Source organism: Achroia grisella, unplaced genomic scaffold (genome assembly GCF_030625045.1).
Source record: "Achroia grisella isolate CSIRO2021 unplaced genomic scaffold, CSIRO_AGI_Agris_v1 utg1576, whole genome shotgun sequence".
Classification (NCBI taxonomy): domain Eukaryota; kingdom Metazoa; phylum Arthropoda; class Insecta; order Lepidoptera; family Pyralidae; genus Achroia; species Achroia grisella.
The window spans coordinates 1,582,216-1,601,397 of record NW_026712658.1 but is presented as its reverse complement, the minus strand read 5'-3'; the positions used below and the strand labels follow the sequence as shown (position 1 = coordinate 1,601,397).

The window sequence follows — 19,182 nt, the reverse complement described above, 5'->3', positions numbered from 1 at the left end:
TGGCGATGTTAGCAAATGTATACTTAATATATTTAAAATTAGACACTTTAAAGTTCATATTTTTCATAGTAGATATATCTATAAGATATAAAAATATAATTGAAATATATACGAATAAGGTATACACTTATATAAGAAATGCAACAATAATAATAATAATAATAATAATAAATTTTATTAAGCCACAATCATGTACAGGTATAAATTCATTTTTTTTTTTTTTTTTTTTTTTTTTTTTTTTTTTTTTTTTTTTTTTTTATATAAACAATATGTTGTGATTGTATGAGCCTGGGAACTGAACTAGGCACGAGGCCTGTATCTCAGTAGACCAGTATAATACACCCCTCGGTTGTGCGGTTCTACTTAGATTTACACAGTAAGATTATGGCAATATCTAGTTATCTGTAGTGTCTAACATATTAGGTAAGTATAGTAAATATATATATATATATGTGTAGTAATGTTGTGAGTGTATGAGTGTATGTGTGCGTGTGAATGTGTTTGTGTGTGTGTGTGTGTGTGTGCGTGTACGTTTGCGGGTTTGGTTTGTGTGTGAACCTGTAATGATATGTAGTAAGTATGTTTATGCAAGTAATAGTTTCTCTGTGTCTTGGTAATTTAAGGCCAGCAAGAAATTTGTCAATTTGAGTTTACATGTTTGAAAGCTTGTTAGTTCTAAAATATTCAATCTGCGATGCAGGACGTTATAGAGAAATGGGCCTAAGAAACAAAAGAAGCGATGGGAAAACTGTGTTTTGTATAGAGCTGTATTAGCGACAGATCGATTACGGCGGTATGAGATAAGAAGAGGGTTGGGAGTAGTTATGGTGTGTTGTTTGAGTGTAGTGTATAACATAAAAAGCTGACGAACAGTAAGTACCTCGCAATATTGGTAAAGGTCGTGGGTGGGGCATAGTATGGGCTTAAATGTGCATATCTTGAGAAGTGCTCTCTGTGCTCTTTCTAATTTTAATAGCGAAGTTTTGCTGGCGCCTCCCCATGTAGTGATACAATATGTAAGGAGGGATTGGCCGAGGGCTATGTAGACCATCCTAACAATATTCGCATCAGCCACATGACGCAATGTCTTAAAGACGTACATAAGTTTACGAATCCTCCCGGCAGTGATACTCAGATGGTGGTGGAAGTTAAGTCTATAATCCAAATATACACCTAGGTATTTTATTGTATCAGTGCGAACTAGAAGAGGACAGTTACAGTAGGAGGGAGTGGATTCTATTGGGTGGGAATGGGCTCTAATTGAGAGGGTTGATGTAATGTTTTGGGATGCAGAATTTATGGAGAAAGTTAAGTATTGGGTCTTTTGGGCATTTAGTGTTAGGAGATTAGGCGCAGCCAGTTGGAAACACGGTCAAAACCAGATTGGGCATAATTGTATGTTTCCTGCCATGTGTCTGCAGAAAACAGTAAGGCTGTGTCATCTGCATAGGAAATAATTTTACATTTCGGGACTTCGAGTGAGCAGAGGTCATTGATATAAATCAAGAAAAGGGTGGGTCCTAAGATACTTCCCTGAGGAGTTCCGTATTCAATGGAGACGTCAGTACTTTTTACATCATCTATCCCTACACATTGAGTACGCTCCGAGAAGTAACTGGTGAACAGAGATAGTGGGGTACCACGTACTCCAATTATTTCCAGCTTTTTTAATAAGATTGGTATCGAAATTGTGTCAAATGCACGTGCGAGGTCGAGGAAGACGCATAAACATTTCCTACCCCTATCCAGGAGCCGCACCACGTGATCGGTAAGCTCATGAACTGCATCTGCCGTCGACCTACCAGCTCTAAAACCGTACTGTCCAGGTGATAGGACATTGTTTTTTTCAAGGAAGTCCGTTAGTCGCTTATTGACCATCTTTTCAAGGATCTTAGATAGAGCAGGTAAAATTGCAATTGGTCGATAATTGCTAGGTTGGTCCCGCTCTCCAGCTTTGTAGATTGGGCGAATTATAGCTCTCTTAAATGCTGAGGGAAATATGCCAGTGGACATACTTATATTACAAATGTGGGTAATTGACGGGATAAGAGACTGTTTGTTCTGTTTCAGGAAAGAAGTTGAGATGTTATCCCAGCCTACCGCACACTCACCTCGCAGAGAACTTATGATATTATCTATCTCCTTATCATTAGTGTGGAAAAGGGCAAAAGAATGACATGGGGGTTGAGTGTAGGTCTCAGATGGTGTTAGTGGGTTTGAAGAGGGGAGTACGAGTTTTGAGCCACAATATTTTGAGCCAGTGACTTTCCCATACTTGCAAAATATGAGTTCACGTGATTAACAGATTCCTTAGGGGTGGTCTTGCAATGTAAGAGAGGTATACAAGAGGAAGATGTATTTTTGAATTTGTTACTTCTTTAATGGCGTTCCATAATGTTTTTGAGTTGTTACCAGCTTTACAGATCAACTCCCGCTCATATTTTATTTTAGCCTTTTTTATTATAGAGTTACAGAAGTTACGATATCTCTTATATGTAATTCGAAGAGTTTCATTGTTAGGATCTTTTTTAAGTTTCTTGTTCATTTTGTCTCTGTTTTTGATGCATATATAAGTCCTTGCGATATCCATGGCTTAAGAGTTTTTTTACGTCGGGTCAGGGTGATAATTATAGTGTGAGATGAAATAACTGCTTGCAGTATTTTAATAAAGCGATTGGTTGCAGTGTTGGGGTCAGTAGAGTTTAGTACTATAGAGAAGTCGGTATTTTTTATTGTCTCTGATATATCGCTGTAGTTAACTTTATTAATTTCTTTGGGAGGGTATTTATGCGCTTGTAAATTAATGACAAGTAATACAGCATCGTGGTCAGTAACTGAAGAGTTAATGACAAGAGCTTGAGCATTGTACGAGGTTTTCATGATCACGTGGTCCAGGCAGGAATAATTACGAGTGGGAAGAGTGTGTGCAGGTAGCAGTCCGTGATGTGCCAACGTATTTAGATATTGTTCTGCCTCTTGGTTTAAGGTTAGTGGAGCGATGTCGATATTTATATCACCCATGATAATGACATTTTTGAAACTGCTGAGCGTATCTAGAATATTGTGTAAGGATTGAATAAAATTTTGACGGTCACGAAAAGCACAAGGTCTATATATAGCCAGTATTGCAGTTTCTGTATTAATTTTGATCATCAAGCATATGCGTCAATCATATTAGGTTCTGAAACGATTACACCGGAAAGAGTATCATTAATGTAAATAATTACTCCATCATTTTGGTTTGTGGGGTTAGTAGTTGAATAATAGGAGAAGCCGGTTAGATTAGGAATAGAAGGGTTATGTTGAAGCCAGCATTCTGTAAATATAATTATGTCAAGTTGGGTGTCTAAATCATTTAATAGTACACTAAAAGTTGAAATATTATGAGATATACTCCGAATATTTTGTGTTATGATTTTTAGAGGCTTCTTGGTTTGAGAGAGTATGCTACGAACATTTCCCGGGTCACAGGTACGTGCATATGAAACTGAAACACTATCTATATTATTAATTAAATCCTGATTGGAATTGAATGTTAATGTTTGTTAAACGAAGTACATGAATTGTGTGTAGTTATATGTATCACTATTAAATTTGTATATTGGCTATGATTATTGTATGTAAACCCATTGCATATTGTAATACAGTATAGGTAATTTATAAAAGAGTTTATGAATACGTAAATATATGTTTTAATGAGAACAATATGTTTATAGATTTCAGTAACTAATGTACGAGTGCATAAGTTGTAGATTGAGACCGTTCTCCTTTGGGATATGTAATGAGTATAACTGTCGTTTATGTATATAAGTACAACAAAGTAAGTAATAGAATATGTTGGTCCGTGTGAGTTTAAGATTACAATATATAGCACGCAAGTCCTAGCATGATTGGCACTATATATGTAATAAAAGTCATATCGTACTGTAATTTTAAGTCGGAATTATAGTTCTGGGAAAATATAAAGCAGTAATAAAACCTTAAAAAGTTATTGGTGTGTTTTGGGAGATGTGGCATGTATGAGTAGAGTGTAAAGTGTATATTTGTGTCGACGTGTAAATTTAGTATAATGTTATATGTTACAAAAAATAAGTTTAAAATTAACAAGATCTGCAATATAACTAAATATGTAATGGAACTAGTTAGTTTTTTGATTTTAGTTCCGTCAGCTGAGATTCTGACATAACGACTATGAGTTTGCCGTTGTCTTCCTTGCGAAGTAAGATTCTGCCGTTGTCGTCCAGCAATGCTTGTAGTTCTCTGCCTTGGCGAATTCGCGCGCCAAGTAAAACAGTCGGCGGGCATGAGTGGTTAGGGATTCAGCGATGTATATTATACGACTGGTTAATGAAGAATCAATTGCCTTGGTGTTGAGTCTGTTAGTCGGATTACGTTTATTGTAATCTCTGAATGCCTTCAGTAATTTGTTTTTCAGTAATACTGAGTTTAAAGAAACCACGATAGTCTTATTATCTTTGTTTGACGGAAGCCGATGAATATCATAAAAGTCCGACATATGGACCTCGACAGAAAGTGTCCTGAAAATACTTGTTGCAATATGGACTAATTCTTCTTGAGTTGTGGTTTGTTTCAGGGGTATGTTGCGTAATTCCAGGGAACTGGATCGCAGGCTGCGCTCGATATCCTCCGTACTTTTATTTTTAGAAAAAATAAGTTAAAAACCACGCGGCTTCCAGTTTATTCAGCCGTTCGGCACAGGTTTGAGATACAGCGTGATAGGTATCCAGCCGCTGGCATACATCATCGTACTTCAAAGATAGAAATTCTATTGATTTTTCAATATCAATGTTAGATGCGATTAATTCCGCATTCTGTCTCTTTATGTCGTTCATTGAGTCCCTAATATCTGACAGTTTAGTGTCAGTTTCTTGTCTCCATGATGTGAGGGTACTTATAAAATTGTCTAATTTTGATTCTTCTGTGGAGCTACAATCGCATCGTCTTCGTTTACTCGACCGATGAGAGATGTTACTGTCGTTCGCCATCGCAGTATTTGTGTACTCATTTAGGTTTGGGGTGGAACTGTAGTGCTTATCTTGATCATTAATCGGTGAGCGTAACATAATTATGACTATTTGTTGATGCGTAGGCCTAAATATGCCGTCGGCTCAGTAGCAAAGAGTTGCGCGGGGTGGGATGCGCGGGATGCACTTGCAGGTATGTAATGCACAGGTGATAGATAGGCTCCGCCCCTTGCGTTTGAGCAGTTATGGGTTGACCAATGACACTAATTAATTTGCGTATCTATTTAACTTATGAATTTAACCAGTTGGTGAAAAATATATTTGTTGCACTCACTTGTATAGGTGTTCTTGTCACACTTAGTGTAATAAGCTTCTTAGTTGTTTCTGAGTTCCTGGTACTACTGGTAACTATATTTGCGATATTAAATTAAAAATATTGAGAATAAATTGTACAAGGAGGTTATTTACGACACGTCTAAACCGCTAGACATCCGAGGAGGGAGAGAAATATAATAACAACTCATTTGAATAACAATATACAAAATATAGTAAAATATTAGAATGTTATATGTACAAAATTTCCAGAAAAATATCTAAACGACAATGCAATTCATATCAAAATCGATTGCGAAATTTAAAAGTAAACAGGGTAACAGACTGTGTCTGTTGATACAACAACTTGATAGGTTGGCGAATGTTTGCATTTTGTGGACATTGAACTTATAACCACCGGAAAGTATATATCTACCTAATAGCTGCTGATTATACACACAGCGCCATCTGGTCCCAAACTAAGCTTAATTTGCATTATAGGTAAAAAAAAGAAATATTTATTTGTAAATACATATATAATACAAAGCCCCCCGATTAATACAAATAATCATATTAGAAAATACAAGTCCATGTAACCATTAAAAATGGGTAGGTACTAATCACAAAACAAATTGCGCATTAGCGTGAGAGTTAAAAAAAAAATGTTTTTAAATTTCGATTTGTCGATCGACAATACAAATATTAGGTATATATCCCGAAATCATAAAAATAGTATTTTAGTTTTAAGCGAGAAATATTTTAACGAGATGAATATCATGTTATTGCAGAATGCCGTGAACAGCAGGAGGAATATCCAATATGGAGAAGCCAACAATGCACATGCTTACCGTTGAGGAGAAAGGCGGGAAAACCAATAAGACAAACCAATATATCGCAGCAATCGCAGGTAAAGACCTACCTATATATATAGTCACAAATTAAATTAGATAGCTCACAAATTAAATACCAACGACGTTTACTCATAGTAGAGATTTTGTTCCCTTTAATTCCTTTATTTAGATTATCTAAAAAAATATTAGAAGTTGTTGTTGTTATTGTAGAACTTGTTTATATTTTTATACAGTTCTAAAATAGCTCATAACATTTATATGCTCCGGCGTCGCGTCTGTATGTTTGGATGTAAAAATATAATAATAGACTCTGCAGGAGATGCACACGCATCTAACGATGTAGGTAACTCACGTCTTGTATAATTTACGTTTTAAATAATTGCTCATAAAATAGCCTGCACAAATATTTATTAGTTTTTAATTATTTATTTATCTTACAAATTCCTTTCACAGCTGGTTAATATTTGATTGTATGAATGCATCTATCTATAGCATATTACCAAGATACACTTTGTAAGAAGTCATCTAGAGCCGCTAAGCAACTGTGTTTTGGTTGAACGGTAGAAATAACACAGTAAAATTACATGATTTGGACCTAAAATATCTCGATGTCCTTAGCGCTGTTTATGAATATAGACGACGGTTACCATCAAGTGGGCCAGCGGCTTGTTTCCCCACTTCAGTAACTTAAAAAATCAATAAGCATAGATTAGATAAGATTACAATAGCTTATTCTCAATTGGCATCCATCACATAATCCATAAGCAATGTAATAAAAAAGCAACAGTCGTTTTTATTGCCAGTTATTCTCGGATGAAACTATTTACTGAATGGTACTTAATTTTTTCTATTTATAAATGTTATTTCGACTTTTAGCTACACAAATAACACTTACAAATGTTAAATACCTAATACACTGTTCAATATATATTCTTTGTACTTCCAGCGGCCATTGGTGCCGTGATAGCTGGAACAATCCTCGGTTGGACATCACCGGCTCTTCCACAGTTGGAGCCGCTAAAGCAGAACACAACAGCACAAAATGGCACAAATGTCAATATCGTTAATAACACGCTAATCAATTCTGTGGGGCAGGAAGCTGACTTTCTATTAAACACTAAAGAAAGTAAGTATATATTTTTTTTATTTAACGATATGAAGATATAATAATAAAACCTCGTGGTTCTTAAACCATGAGGTTACGATCGAAACAAGTATGCGCATCCGAAGATCAAAACTATAGTCCTAAATGAAGCGCCAGCTCTGGCGACTTCATTTATTGTGTATGAGTATGAAAGAGCTAAAAGTATATAGCATATAAAGCATCACAGATCAATGAAGGTAAGGAATTAGGAAATAAATGTTCATAGGTTTTAATCTATGAACATTTATTTCCTAATTCCTATGCTATGCTAGATTAACGAAGGTAGAGTACTAAACTAATGTTCCGCAGGGATATGAGTTAGAATTTAAAAATTAATTTTAATTAATTGACACAAATAACTAAATATCAGTAGATATTATTAGCAAGACGGAAATTCAAACAATGATAAATATTTTGATAGATATGCAATTATTATATATTTGTTTTTAAGTTCGTTAATCAGAGTAATACACATAACTATCGGGAACTTCATGTGGACACACCCACTCTGGGTATATGCTTGTATCACCGTTTGGATATCCGTCAGATTACGTGCAATGACCTGATAAACAAATTAAGTATTTGTTTATCATTGCTGACTCAGAAATCAGACGATTCAAATAACATTTTTAAGCTCACTGCAATATATCTTTACATATATAAAGATATATTGCATATCTAATATATATATATATATATAAATTACGTGTCACGTTGTTTGTCCGCGATGGACTACTAAACTACTGAACCGATTACAAATTTCATTTGCTCATTGTATGCAATTTGATTCTTGAAAGATAGGATACCTTATATCTCAATTTATAGTTGTAATTATTATTTTAGTCAAAAACCTTAGCCACACCAACGCGTGGTATATTATGGGTATGGTAGTCTATATATATCATATATCTACAGTATACACTGATCAGTCCATAGGACGAGGAATTAAACATTTATAACTATAATGATTTCTATATGCAATTCCGTCAATATCTGTGTCCGGAGTATTCCGAAGATATCCTTGAAATAACTAAATTAACCGATATGTCTAAACGATAATCAACCTGAAGATGCAATGAGCCGACCACATAGCACGTATAACCATATTAGTATATAGGAATATATTTTTGTTAAATTATTTTGTTCAATTAGCAGTATTTAACTTCCATAATCTGTCTACTTACGAGTTCTTTACTAGTTTTATCAAGATGATTATCCAGTATAACAATTATTATAGTATTACTTTTTACTTCAAAACCCTATGTTTTTTACAGGTTCCCTTGTGTCATCAATATCAGCAATTGGCGCTCTAATCAGTGCGTTGCCAGTGGGCTTGCTAGCTCAGAAGGCAGGCAGACGTCCTACGATACTCATCTTGTCAATTCCGTTCTTGCTCAGTTGGCTCTTAATCATATTCGCTCAGGGTGCCACAATGCTTATCATTGGCAGATTCATCGCAGGGCTTGGCACTGGTAATTTATTTAATATATAACTCTCATATTGAAATCTATCAATAATCACGAATAATCACTACAGTGCCATTATTCACTATAGGTCAAACAATTATTCAGTATATTTAAAATCTATTTACATCGTTTCGCCTCCTAATTTGCTCTTTTACTTCAGGTGGCATATGTGTTGCGGCTCCGATGTATATCGGTGAGATAGCAGAGACCGCCATAAGAGGAACACTGGGGGCCTTCTTTCAACTGTTCCTGACTATTGGAATTTTGTTTACCTTTATAGTTGGTGGCTGGACCCATTGGCGCACCCTTTCTATTGTATCTGCTGCTCTGCCCCCACTGCTAGTCATTGTGTTCTGGTTAGTATTCTTTTTATAACCAATCTTTGACCGCCATTTGGTATCTGGGAGTATTGTGAACGACAATATGTACAAACTTATGGAAAAATTAAATTATATGTATATTTAATTACTATTATTTCAGGTGGATGCCAGAAACTCCTCAATATTTGCTTGGTAAAAATCGGAGACGTGATGCTGAAAAATCACTCCGTTGGTTGCGAGGACCAGATGCTGATCTCAGTGACGAACTTGAAGATATGCAGAATGAGGCAAGTATCTACATAGACTAAATATACAGATGATTTTCAAAAGATACTCATTTTTTTCTCTATCTATTCTAATAGTGTCCGCCGTAGATGGCCTTTATAGTTTTATCAGACTAAAATAGAGGCTAGTGCAGTAGGCACTCCAAACCTGTGGAACTTATGGAAAGACAGAAGGCTAACTCCTGCCGACGCGATGGATTCTATAATAAATAGTTTAAATGCATCGCTAGGGGTTCGAACGTCATCTCAGGCTGTTGTAATTTTGATCTCCGTTTTAATAGGACAAGATAACGAATTAAATTTCATTGACCGATAAAAGATTCCGGAATTAGCATATACGCATGAAATAATTTATAACAGAGAATTTAGAAGAATCAGAGAACAATGCAAAAGCTTTATGTATGATAGAGGCATATTTAGGAAAGATAATCATGTTATTTGGGCAAAAACATTCACAGTATGACATTCTACTGTTAGTATATCTAGAAAAAGGGTTAAGTATATTTAATTATTAGAACAACAAGTATTCCATAGTTTTGAACAGATTTACATCGCATATCGGTATATCTTCATTGAGTATCAATAGGAGTCGAATCTTAAAGATCGCCATTAGTCCAAAAATTTCTACATAATTAACAATAAATTTAATTTCAGGTCGACGCCGCTTCATTACAACGCGCTGGCATCCTGAGTATATTTTCACATCGAAACACACGCATGGCCTTCATATGTTCTCTCGGCCTCATGTTCTTCCAACAGTTCAGTGGTATCAACGCCGTCATCTTTTACACCAACAACATCTTCCAATCTGCTGGTTCCAACATCCAACCTGTCATCGCCACCATTATTGTTGGCGTTGTCCAAACAATAGCCACTTACATTTCCTCCTTACTAATAGAAAAGGCTGGCAGAAGAATACTTCTGCTGCAAAGCGCTGCTATCATGGGGATCACTCTTATTATCTTAGGAGTATATTTCAAGCTTCAAGATAGTGGCCACAACGTTTCATCATTCGGGTGGCTGCCATTGGTTTGCTTGATTCTTTTCATAACATCCTTCTCTTTAGGATTCGGACCAATACCCTGGATGATGATGGGGGAACTGTTCACAGTAGAATATAGAAGTGCTGCAACGAGTATATCGGTTGTAGTAAATTGGTTTTTAGTATTCATTGTAACCTTATGTTTTCCATTGATGAGAGACGCCGTAGGTATATATAGTTGTTTCTGGTTTTTCTCAGGTTTCATGGTTGTATGCGTCTTCTTTGTATTCTTCTTAATACCAGAAACAAAAGGCAAAACTGTATCACAGATTCAAGCTATTCTCGCCGGTAAAAATTCATAATGATAACGAGTTAGGTATATAATTATTTCAGCATTTTAACATTTTACATAATTAGGTACTGGTAGGATTTTGTGTCGCTCGCCTTCTGGCTTGTGTTATTAATTGTGCGGTACAACTTGCTTTTCTCTAGCTCCTGTCTTATTAATATAAACACTTAAAAAGTGCTTTAGGATCCGAAAATAGCCGAGAAATACTTGATCCTATAAAAATATTTGACCATACCTGGACTTATAAAAATAATGCTGGGACGCTACTCTTTCTATTTGTAAAATATAGATTAAAGATATTGCTTCAAGACTGTAGAACCTTGTGTTCAAACCCTGTAGTGATAAGGATTTTTATTTAATTGTAACCTACACAATATATTCTATTGATTAGATGTTAGACTTTTCTGTAGGTCGGCATTGTTATCTATTTACTACTAACTGTTACCGAGGGTAACAGCTAATGGTAAACTTCGTCCGTGTGGAAATTAATTGCTTTTTTATTAAATTTAAATATTTTTGTAAAATATAAGTAGCCTTAGTTGCTCGTATAATATTATCTATCTGTCAGTGAAACGCCCAGCCATTTTAGAAATATGCAAAATCGATCGATGTATAATAATAATAATAATCTCAGGACAATTCACACAGCGCCATCTAGACCCAAGTTAAGCTAGCTAAAGCTTGTGTTATGGGTCCTAGACAACTGATACAAATACATAGATATATATTTTTTTTTTTCGTAAATACATACATATTATACATATAAAATACCCAGACCGATACAAACAATCATACTCATGAATACAAATGTTTGTGCCGTGCGAGGAATCGAACCCGCGACCATCGGTCGTAAAGCGGTAGACTAGACCGCTAGACCACCGAGGTCGTCGAATGATGTATAAAATACCAATAAACCCTTACTTTCAAAATATATGTATATATGTTTTTATACAGTCAATCTTTAGAAAAAATGTAGCTTAAATTACCCTTTTTACAATAACAATTCATCAAAGATTAACATTTTGCTGTTATATGGAGTATTAGATAATAACTTACGATGAAATGTTAACTTATTTTGAAAAGTTCATATAAATGGTAACAGTTAAATAAAATTCTTACCCATTAGACGTATAGTAGATATAAGAGTAAAAATGAGTATTTTTAGATATATGAGAGGGATGTGTCAAATATTATTTTATTGTAATATGATGTTATTTATTTAATTAGATTAAATTATTTTTTTATTTAATATCTGTGGCGTTTTTCTTAAATATTCTACACGCATGCTTACTTATTGCCCTTTTTTACCTTTCAACCTGATTTGCTATCGAACCCATAATATCTGAGCTGTTTTAACTAATGCAGTTACGTTATCTTCTTATATACATATAAAATTGTCGTGTCACAATGTTAGTTACCATACTCTTCCCAAATGGTTTAACCGATTTTTATGAAATTTTATATGCATATTCAGTAGGTCTGAGAATCGGCTAATATCTATACCCCTAAGTGATAAGGGTTGTCCACCCCTAACATTATTTTTTTATTTTTCAGGCAAAATTTTTTATTATGTGTCATAAAAAAATACATACAACCCTAAATTTTCACCCTACTGTCACCAACCCCTATTTTTTTAGAGCGTTATTAATTTATATGACAAAACAACGTTTGCCGGGACAGCTAGCTATTACTATAAATCTTAATATATTAACTAATATCTGTGCTAATAGTAACCAACAATGTCTGTAATAATTTTCGTTTTATCGTGAATTTCAGTACTCGCAACGTGAAATCTGACATATGAAATCAACTGATAACTGCTAGATAAACTGTCAGTTAACTGCCAACGATTAAAATATTAGATTGTATACAGCAGGGAAACATTTATTTAATTTATCAAAACATTGAAGACGTTAAAGAAGGACAATCTTTACATATGGTTCTTTTTTCTATGTCATCTACTCTCATGGAAAGGTCGCAGATCTGTTTCTCTATTGCTTTCACATCACTCCTGAAACCTGAAAAATGATCACGTGTTGAAAATTGTTCTTAAATTAGGACCTACCTAATTGTTATTGAAAAAAATATATTTCTTTTGTTAGAATTAGAACTTTATTGGACAAAAGAACCCTCTTTTACAATTACTCTCGTTATTATAACAGCATGTTACAATCGTTCACGGGGTAAGAGAGTCAAGAGATTGAGATATCGAGTATTTACAATATATTAACTGTAAGAGATCTCTCTGGGTCCAATAGAGACAGTTGGTGATTAAGAACTAAAGAGCAAAAACAAAACGTTAAAAATATAATATTAACACCAGAGAAATCCCTTACAGTTAATCTATTGTAAATCAATGCCTATTTATACTGTATAGGGAAGGACAATTTTTCTGTATCTATTTATGTTCAGTGTTACGGTTACGGACAATGTTTTCTGTTCAGATTTTCTTTTCCTTAAACCGTCTGTATTTAGGTATATGTAGTTAAAAACTAATTCCTCCTCAGAAAAGAGCTATAACAAAACTAATAAGTTTCATCGAAGAATACCTGTCACTGTGGTATCCAGTTCAGTCAAATATTGTATCTTGCGGCATAGCTCATCATATTTTTGGGAAATATAGTCCCTTGCGTTCTTAGAATCAGTCAGTTCCTTGTTAATTTTGTGAACTATTTCATATTTCAATTCATCGAGCTTCGATTCCAAACTGGGACCTACTAGGTGAGCTCCTTTTATAGTTTTTTCTTCTTCCGGATTCAATTTTGGTATATATTTTGTGGTACAGGCCATATTAAAATTTGGATAAACGGTAGAAACGAAATAATTTGAGACTCTCGTATTTTACGCACATTTTTAGAAAAGCCTAGGTATAGCTATGTGTTGGAACAATTTAGAAATTTTCAGTGTATCATTTATCTATAACATAAAACAAATTAAAGGCTGTTGCACAAATAATTTGAATGACATTTTTTATTTAAATTCTCTTTGGAATGCACTTAATTTTTTTTTATTAGATATTTTTGTGTTACCAGTGTTTTTAATTATTTTGTTATGTAAGATTGGCTATCTCATATATACATAGGTACAGTCTTAGTGAATCATATTGTGTTATCCTCCATCGAGGTTATCATAATTTAGATCACAATCATGAACTTGCACAGTAAAGCTATCAAGATTTTCTTTAAACAAACAAAACATTTCCTACTATTTGTAATATATAAATTACTTCTAGTTATCTTTAAATCTTATCCAGTAGTTACTAGATTTAACAAAATTAGGTATACGAGTTACTTAACTTCATCAAACTGATTTCTTCACCGATATCTACAATTTTCAACAGATAGCAAATAAATATGAGTTATAAAAATTGTGACAAAATTAGAGACGAAGCTTTGTCCAAAACGACATAAATTAGACTTAAAGAATATAGTAATACCAAATATTGATAATAATATTTAAATTTAAAATTCGCCAACAATTTATTGTAGAATCAGGCAGTCCGTAGGAATGGTACTTATAATATAACTATTGTACCCATATCAAAACTTAATTCTGTAGTGTAAACAATTTTAAAATGAGATATCTTGCCTAAAAACAATCTGTCTAAAATTCTATTTAAATATATTGTTTTTGTTTCTATCTCCGCATGCTTAGGCTTCGATCAATGAAGTTAAGTAACGGTAAATATATTTATGTAGGATAAGTACTCAATGTAATATTGGGTTACAATCTAACTGTTATTACATGGTGTATATCGATATTTTTCTCAAATTTTGCAATAACTATGTGGTTTATTCTTAATGAAAATATCGAAAAGGCCCTTCAGATTGTAATATTAGTGCAAGATAAGTGTTAATCAATATCAGGGTACCGCAATCGGATATTAGATGGTTACCGATAAATGAACCTAATTACATTATTCATAAATTAATTAGGTTCATTTATCAAAAAAATTACAATTTTTAATGCATTGTTTCTAACTTTTTATTTAAACCAATTTTCATTCCAATTACATTAGCATCAATATTGTATAATAGCTTTCATTACATACCTAAGTAGTAATAAATTATTGAACTGCTATACATAAGATATTCTGTCACCAAAAAGAATTAGTACTTATTTTCTGCATAAACATGAGTCCCAACTTCGGTTCCGTAAAAACATCAATATTTGAAATTTTACCACCAAGCCGTCAAACGTATGTATATTTCATATTCCTTACATGACTAATATATGTGACATATACGAGTATATGGTACGTGTCAACATTTATGTGACAGCAACAACAATGAATGAAATAATCTAAGGAAATAATACTTTGTTACAACTGAATGAATGTTGTCATTGTCACTACATTTTTATAAACAGTAATATTGCATTATGAAGCAACTTTTAATAATATCTTTGGGATCCGTAACCAGTGCTCAAAACCGAACCATTATTATTTGATTTTTAATGATACCGATATCATAATATCAGTAATTTCCAAGGTAGGTACAGCAGTTTCATTATTTATAGTGTTCGCTATAAATTAAACATAATCATGACGAAGTATTTTAAAGAAATATTAATCGCTGTACGATTAGTATTGAAACCACCATCAAAGTCTGTGGCTTCAATATATTATTGAGAAAGATCAATTTCATGAATGGATATGAATATATTTGTTAACGTTAATAATCTGCCAGAGAAGAAAAACATTTATTAAGTAACTATAAAGTATTGATCCTTATTATGAATGTAGGTAAATATTTAATCACCACATGCACTGTTAACAATACGACCTTAAAATCTATTCCATACATATATTTAAAAAAATAATATCGCTCTCTGTACATGGAATTTATAAGAAATCTATTATGGGGGAACTTTATCAACGTAACAAAATGTTTGTAATATCAGTAATGTAAATTGTATTATACACGGTTTAACCAATTTGGGTGCAGTATTTACTAATGGATTGTAGTAAGCTTCCCTTAAAATTTAGTGTTTGTTTTATACTAATCGGTTTATAAACGAACTATTGCTTTTTCATATAGCGGTCGCGGTCCCAGCTTGGTATAAATAATAGGTATTCGTTTGAACGATAAAGAAGCAGGTATTATAATATACTATACAGAACCCTGTTTAAATGAACGGTTCACGCACCGTTCAGAATGGCGGCAGGTATGAGACCCGAGTGAAGTAATCACTTTATTCTTTGAAGGACTGAATCAAGTGAGGAGGTCTCAAAACGGTGAGTTTATATGTTTCCATTTTCACTATTAAAAGATGTGTATTTACATAGACAGTACTTCAGTACTTGTTTTTATATATAATAATAATAATAATAATATAATATATATTCCCAATACTTATTATTAACATTATAAAGGCGAAAGTGTTGTTAATTTTCTGCGGTTTCTGAGCGGATCTTCATTTTTGACCACAGACAGAAATGTTACGGTAACATACTGTTATTCCGGAAACTGTATCAGCACGCAGTTGCGGGCACTACTGTTCAATAATATTGTATTATAGTATAATCAACTTTTTCATACAATTTATCAAGCATGACAAAACCGATGAGCAGTGTGTTACCAACTTACTGATACGATATCATTTAGTGTGTAGCCGTTGCTTAGTAGCGAATAGAGGTGGAAATGTAAGTTTTTATTTCTATTATTTGAAAGTAATTAATAATTGTATAACTTCAAAAAATACACTTTTAATAACCTATTACAACGTGAAAATTACGTTGTCTGTATAATTTATTAAAATAGTATATTACACAGAAAAAAATATTTTTATTACACTGTAGTTTCGTGTATATTATGACTTCACTGCGACAGTTTAATACGAGTAATTTATTAAATAAATTATTGTACAAATGAATTTATTTCAGACAGATCTATATTCATAGTTTGCGGTAATTATTAGTTAATTTCTTATAGAGAAAAATGTATTAATGTTATACTGCCTGTTTGCTAATAATATTAGAGACATGTAATTTTATTCATTTATAATCATTACGTAGTATAAAATAAAGTAGCTGTCGCGGTCTGTCCGTCCTAATGTATGCTTAAATCTTTAAAACTACGCAACGGATTTTGAAGCGGTTTTTTTTAATAAACAGAGTGATTCTAAAGGAATATATATATATATATATATATATATATATAATACATGTACACCCGTGTGAAGCCGAGGCGATTAGCTAGTAATATATATATTTAACCAGGGACTAGCCTTTATTCAATATATGCGAAGTTTCTATAATAAATAAAATCTACTTTAGCGCAATTGATGTGGTAATAAATTTTCTTAATATAAAAATAATCATATATTGCGATTTTGTTATTTTTTCCTGTTGATGAAGTGTTGTATTATATGATATGCTGTATATTTATTTAACTATGATGTTAATATACAGTACACATTAAACTATTACTTATTTCTTAAGATCGTTGTATCCTGTTATTTTAAATGTATTTACTGTACAATAAAGTGTTACAAACAAACATATTTTAAAATAATTTATTCACTGTGATTGGGTATACACTTGGTTTTAAAGCGGTAGGGGAAAAACATAAAACAATATTGATTTATATCCGGATGAAATCTGGAGTAAACTATTGCAAAAAAATTATATTAATATACAATATACATACAAAATAAAATATTTTGGCAGTCGGATGATCGGTTTAATGACATTACCTATTAAACATAACTATTTCTTCCATTATCTTAATTGCGTATTCTGTTTTTTTACAATAAATGATATTCCCTATCCTTATTGACTGATCTAACAATTCACAATGAATAAGTATATAAATTAATAATGTCAAACTTAGTACGTCATAACACGATCCTACCGTGTTAATCATCATATTTTTAATTTCTGTCATCATTCGTTGCTACTTTGCGGCAGAAATACCATCAGTAAATCGTAATAGACTTGATTCTGAAATCTGAAAATTCAGAAATTACCTTATATAGTTCGAGTTGAAAAATGAGTTGTATTTACCTAAGTTTTTTTGCCAACACAGCAAGGTGGTTGATTCATAGTAAATAACATTAGATAATGTCTACCTATCTTAAATCACAGATTAATACTTCGTTAAAAATTATATCATAACAAACTACAGTATTTGTCAAGATTAGGTATTCTTATCAAAAATGCCGCAATATATGTTGTCGTAATTAGGTAATTGATATACTTTGTTAATTATGAATTTTATTGATAATTTATTACCTTGTATCAATATGACTAATAAGACTAATCAAGGTTGTTAATTACTTCTCGTATTCTCTTCATTACATAGTATAAAACAAAGTCGCTGTCGCTGTCTGTTCGTCCCTATATATGCTTAAATCTTTAAAACTATATACGCAATGGATTTCGAAGCAGTGTATTTTAGTACATAAAATGATTCAAGAGGAAGGTTTATAGGTTTATATCTATAATACATGTACACCCGTGCGAAGCCGGGGCGAGTAGCTAGTTAATAATAATCTTATAAGCTGGTTACAGACAGAAAAACTGTAACTACATAATATCTGTGTATGTGTTTTCTTATTCATAGTTTATCCGGTCTGCCTATAGATAATGCTATGGTTCTTAGATATTAGGGTCTACTATCTATGTTAGGGTCTATCTATCTTATAAATTATTTCTAATCGGTCCTTTAAAATGTAGGTAGCGTTTCACTCCTTTTCATACTCATTTTGCTTAGGTTCGGATATTATAATTGACTAGCTGTGCCCGCAGTTTAGGTTTAGGAGAGAGTAATAAACATCCATCCACACTCACAAACTTACTTTCGCGTTTATATTAGTATTAGTAAGATAGTAAGATTTATTCGATACACCATTTCATTGGAATGAGCTCTATGTTGAGATAAGAGTAGACGATCCGTTAGTATAAAATACAAATTACAAAATTACTTTCATTATGGGTCCACCTGTCAATTGTCTTATAGCAATTTTACAAAGCAACACAATATTGTCAACTACAAAACAACTACGAGAATATATAGGTGAGAATAAGCACGTGAACATTCGCCAGGGTACAAGGAATATGGAAAAAACATGCATGAAATGAAAGAATGACAAACCTGACTAAAGTCCTCGATTCTGTCTGGTTCATTTTCTAGGTCTACCCCATAATGTACCCTATGAATAACTTTTTTGAATTTAGGCGTTTCTGATCGAATCGTCGTATTTTCGTTTCTGTACTGAATTGGTACAGACTCTTTACCGTGTCCATCTTATTAAATGTCAGTTTTCTGACTGATTCGGCAGTTTTTGGAAGAAAAACAAATAGTAGGAGATACGTTCGGATAGAGATATTCCCACATCTGTTCGTCGTTTAGATAATGACAACGTTTATATGTTAACTAATAGGTACCTATTCCTGTTTTTATAAGAATAGTTAGTATATAAATGTTATGACATACGAGCTTGTCGAAGAGTAATAGGGATTGTTTATTACATTGATGCTTCGATTG

General features: G+C 33.0%; 2 protein-coding genes across 2 annotated transcripts; one reads left to right on the top strand and one right to left on the bottom strand.

The window, feature by feature from the left end:
- The first annotated feature begins 6,090 nt into the window (after window positions 1-6,090).
- LOC131841242 (facilitated trehalose transporter Tret1-2 homolog) lies at window positions 6,091-10,710 on the top strand. Its single transcript, XM_059189521.1, has 6 exons — window positions 6,091-6,204; window positions 7,095-7,274; window positions 8,567-8,764; window positions 8,919-9,114; window positions 9,239-9,365; window positions 10,017-10,710. The coding sequence occupies exons 1-6, from the start codon at window positions 6,117-6,119 to the stop codon at window positions 10,704-10,706; spliced, it is 1,479 nt and encodes a 492-aa protein (XP_059045504.1). The 5' UTR covers window positions 6,091-6,116; the 3' UTR covers window positions 10,707-10,710.
- Window positions 10,711-12,567: 1,857 nt separating this feature from the next.
- LOC131841241 (uncharacterized) lies at window positions 12,568-13,558 on the bottom strand. Its single transcript, XM_059189520.1, has 2 exons — window positions 13,243-13,558; window positions 12,568-12,711 (listed from the first exon to the last, which is right to left on the bottom strand). The coding sequence occupies exons 1-2, from the start codon at window positions 13,481-13,483 to the stop codon at window positions 12,590-12,592; spliced, it is 363 nt and encodes a 120-aa protein (XP_059045503.1). The 5' UTR covers window positions 13,484-13,558; the 3' UTR covers window positions 12,568-12,589.
- Window positions 13,559-19,182: the final 5,624 nt, after the last annotated feature.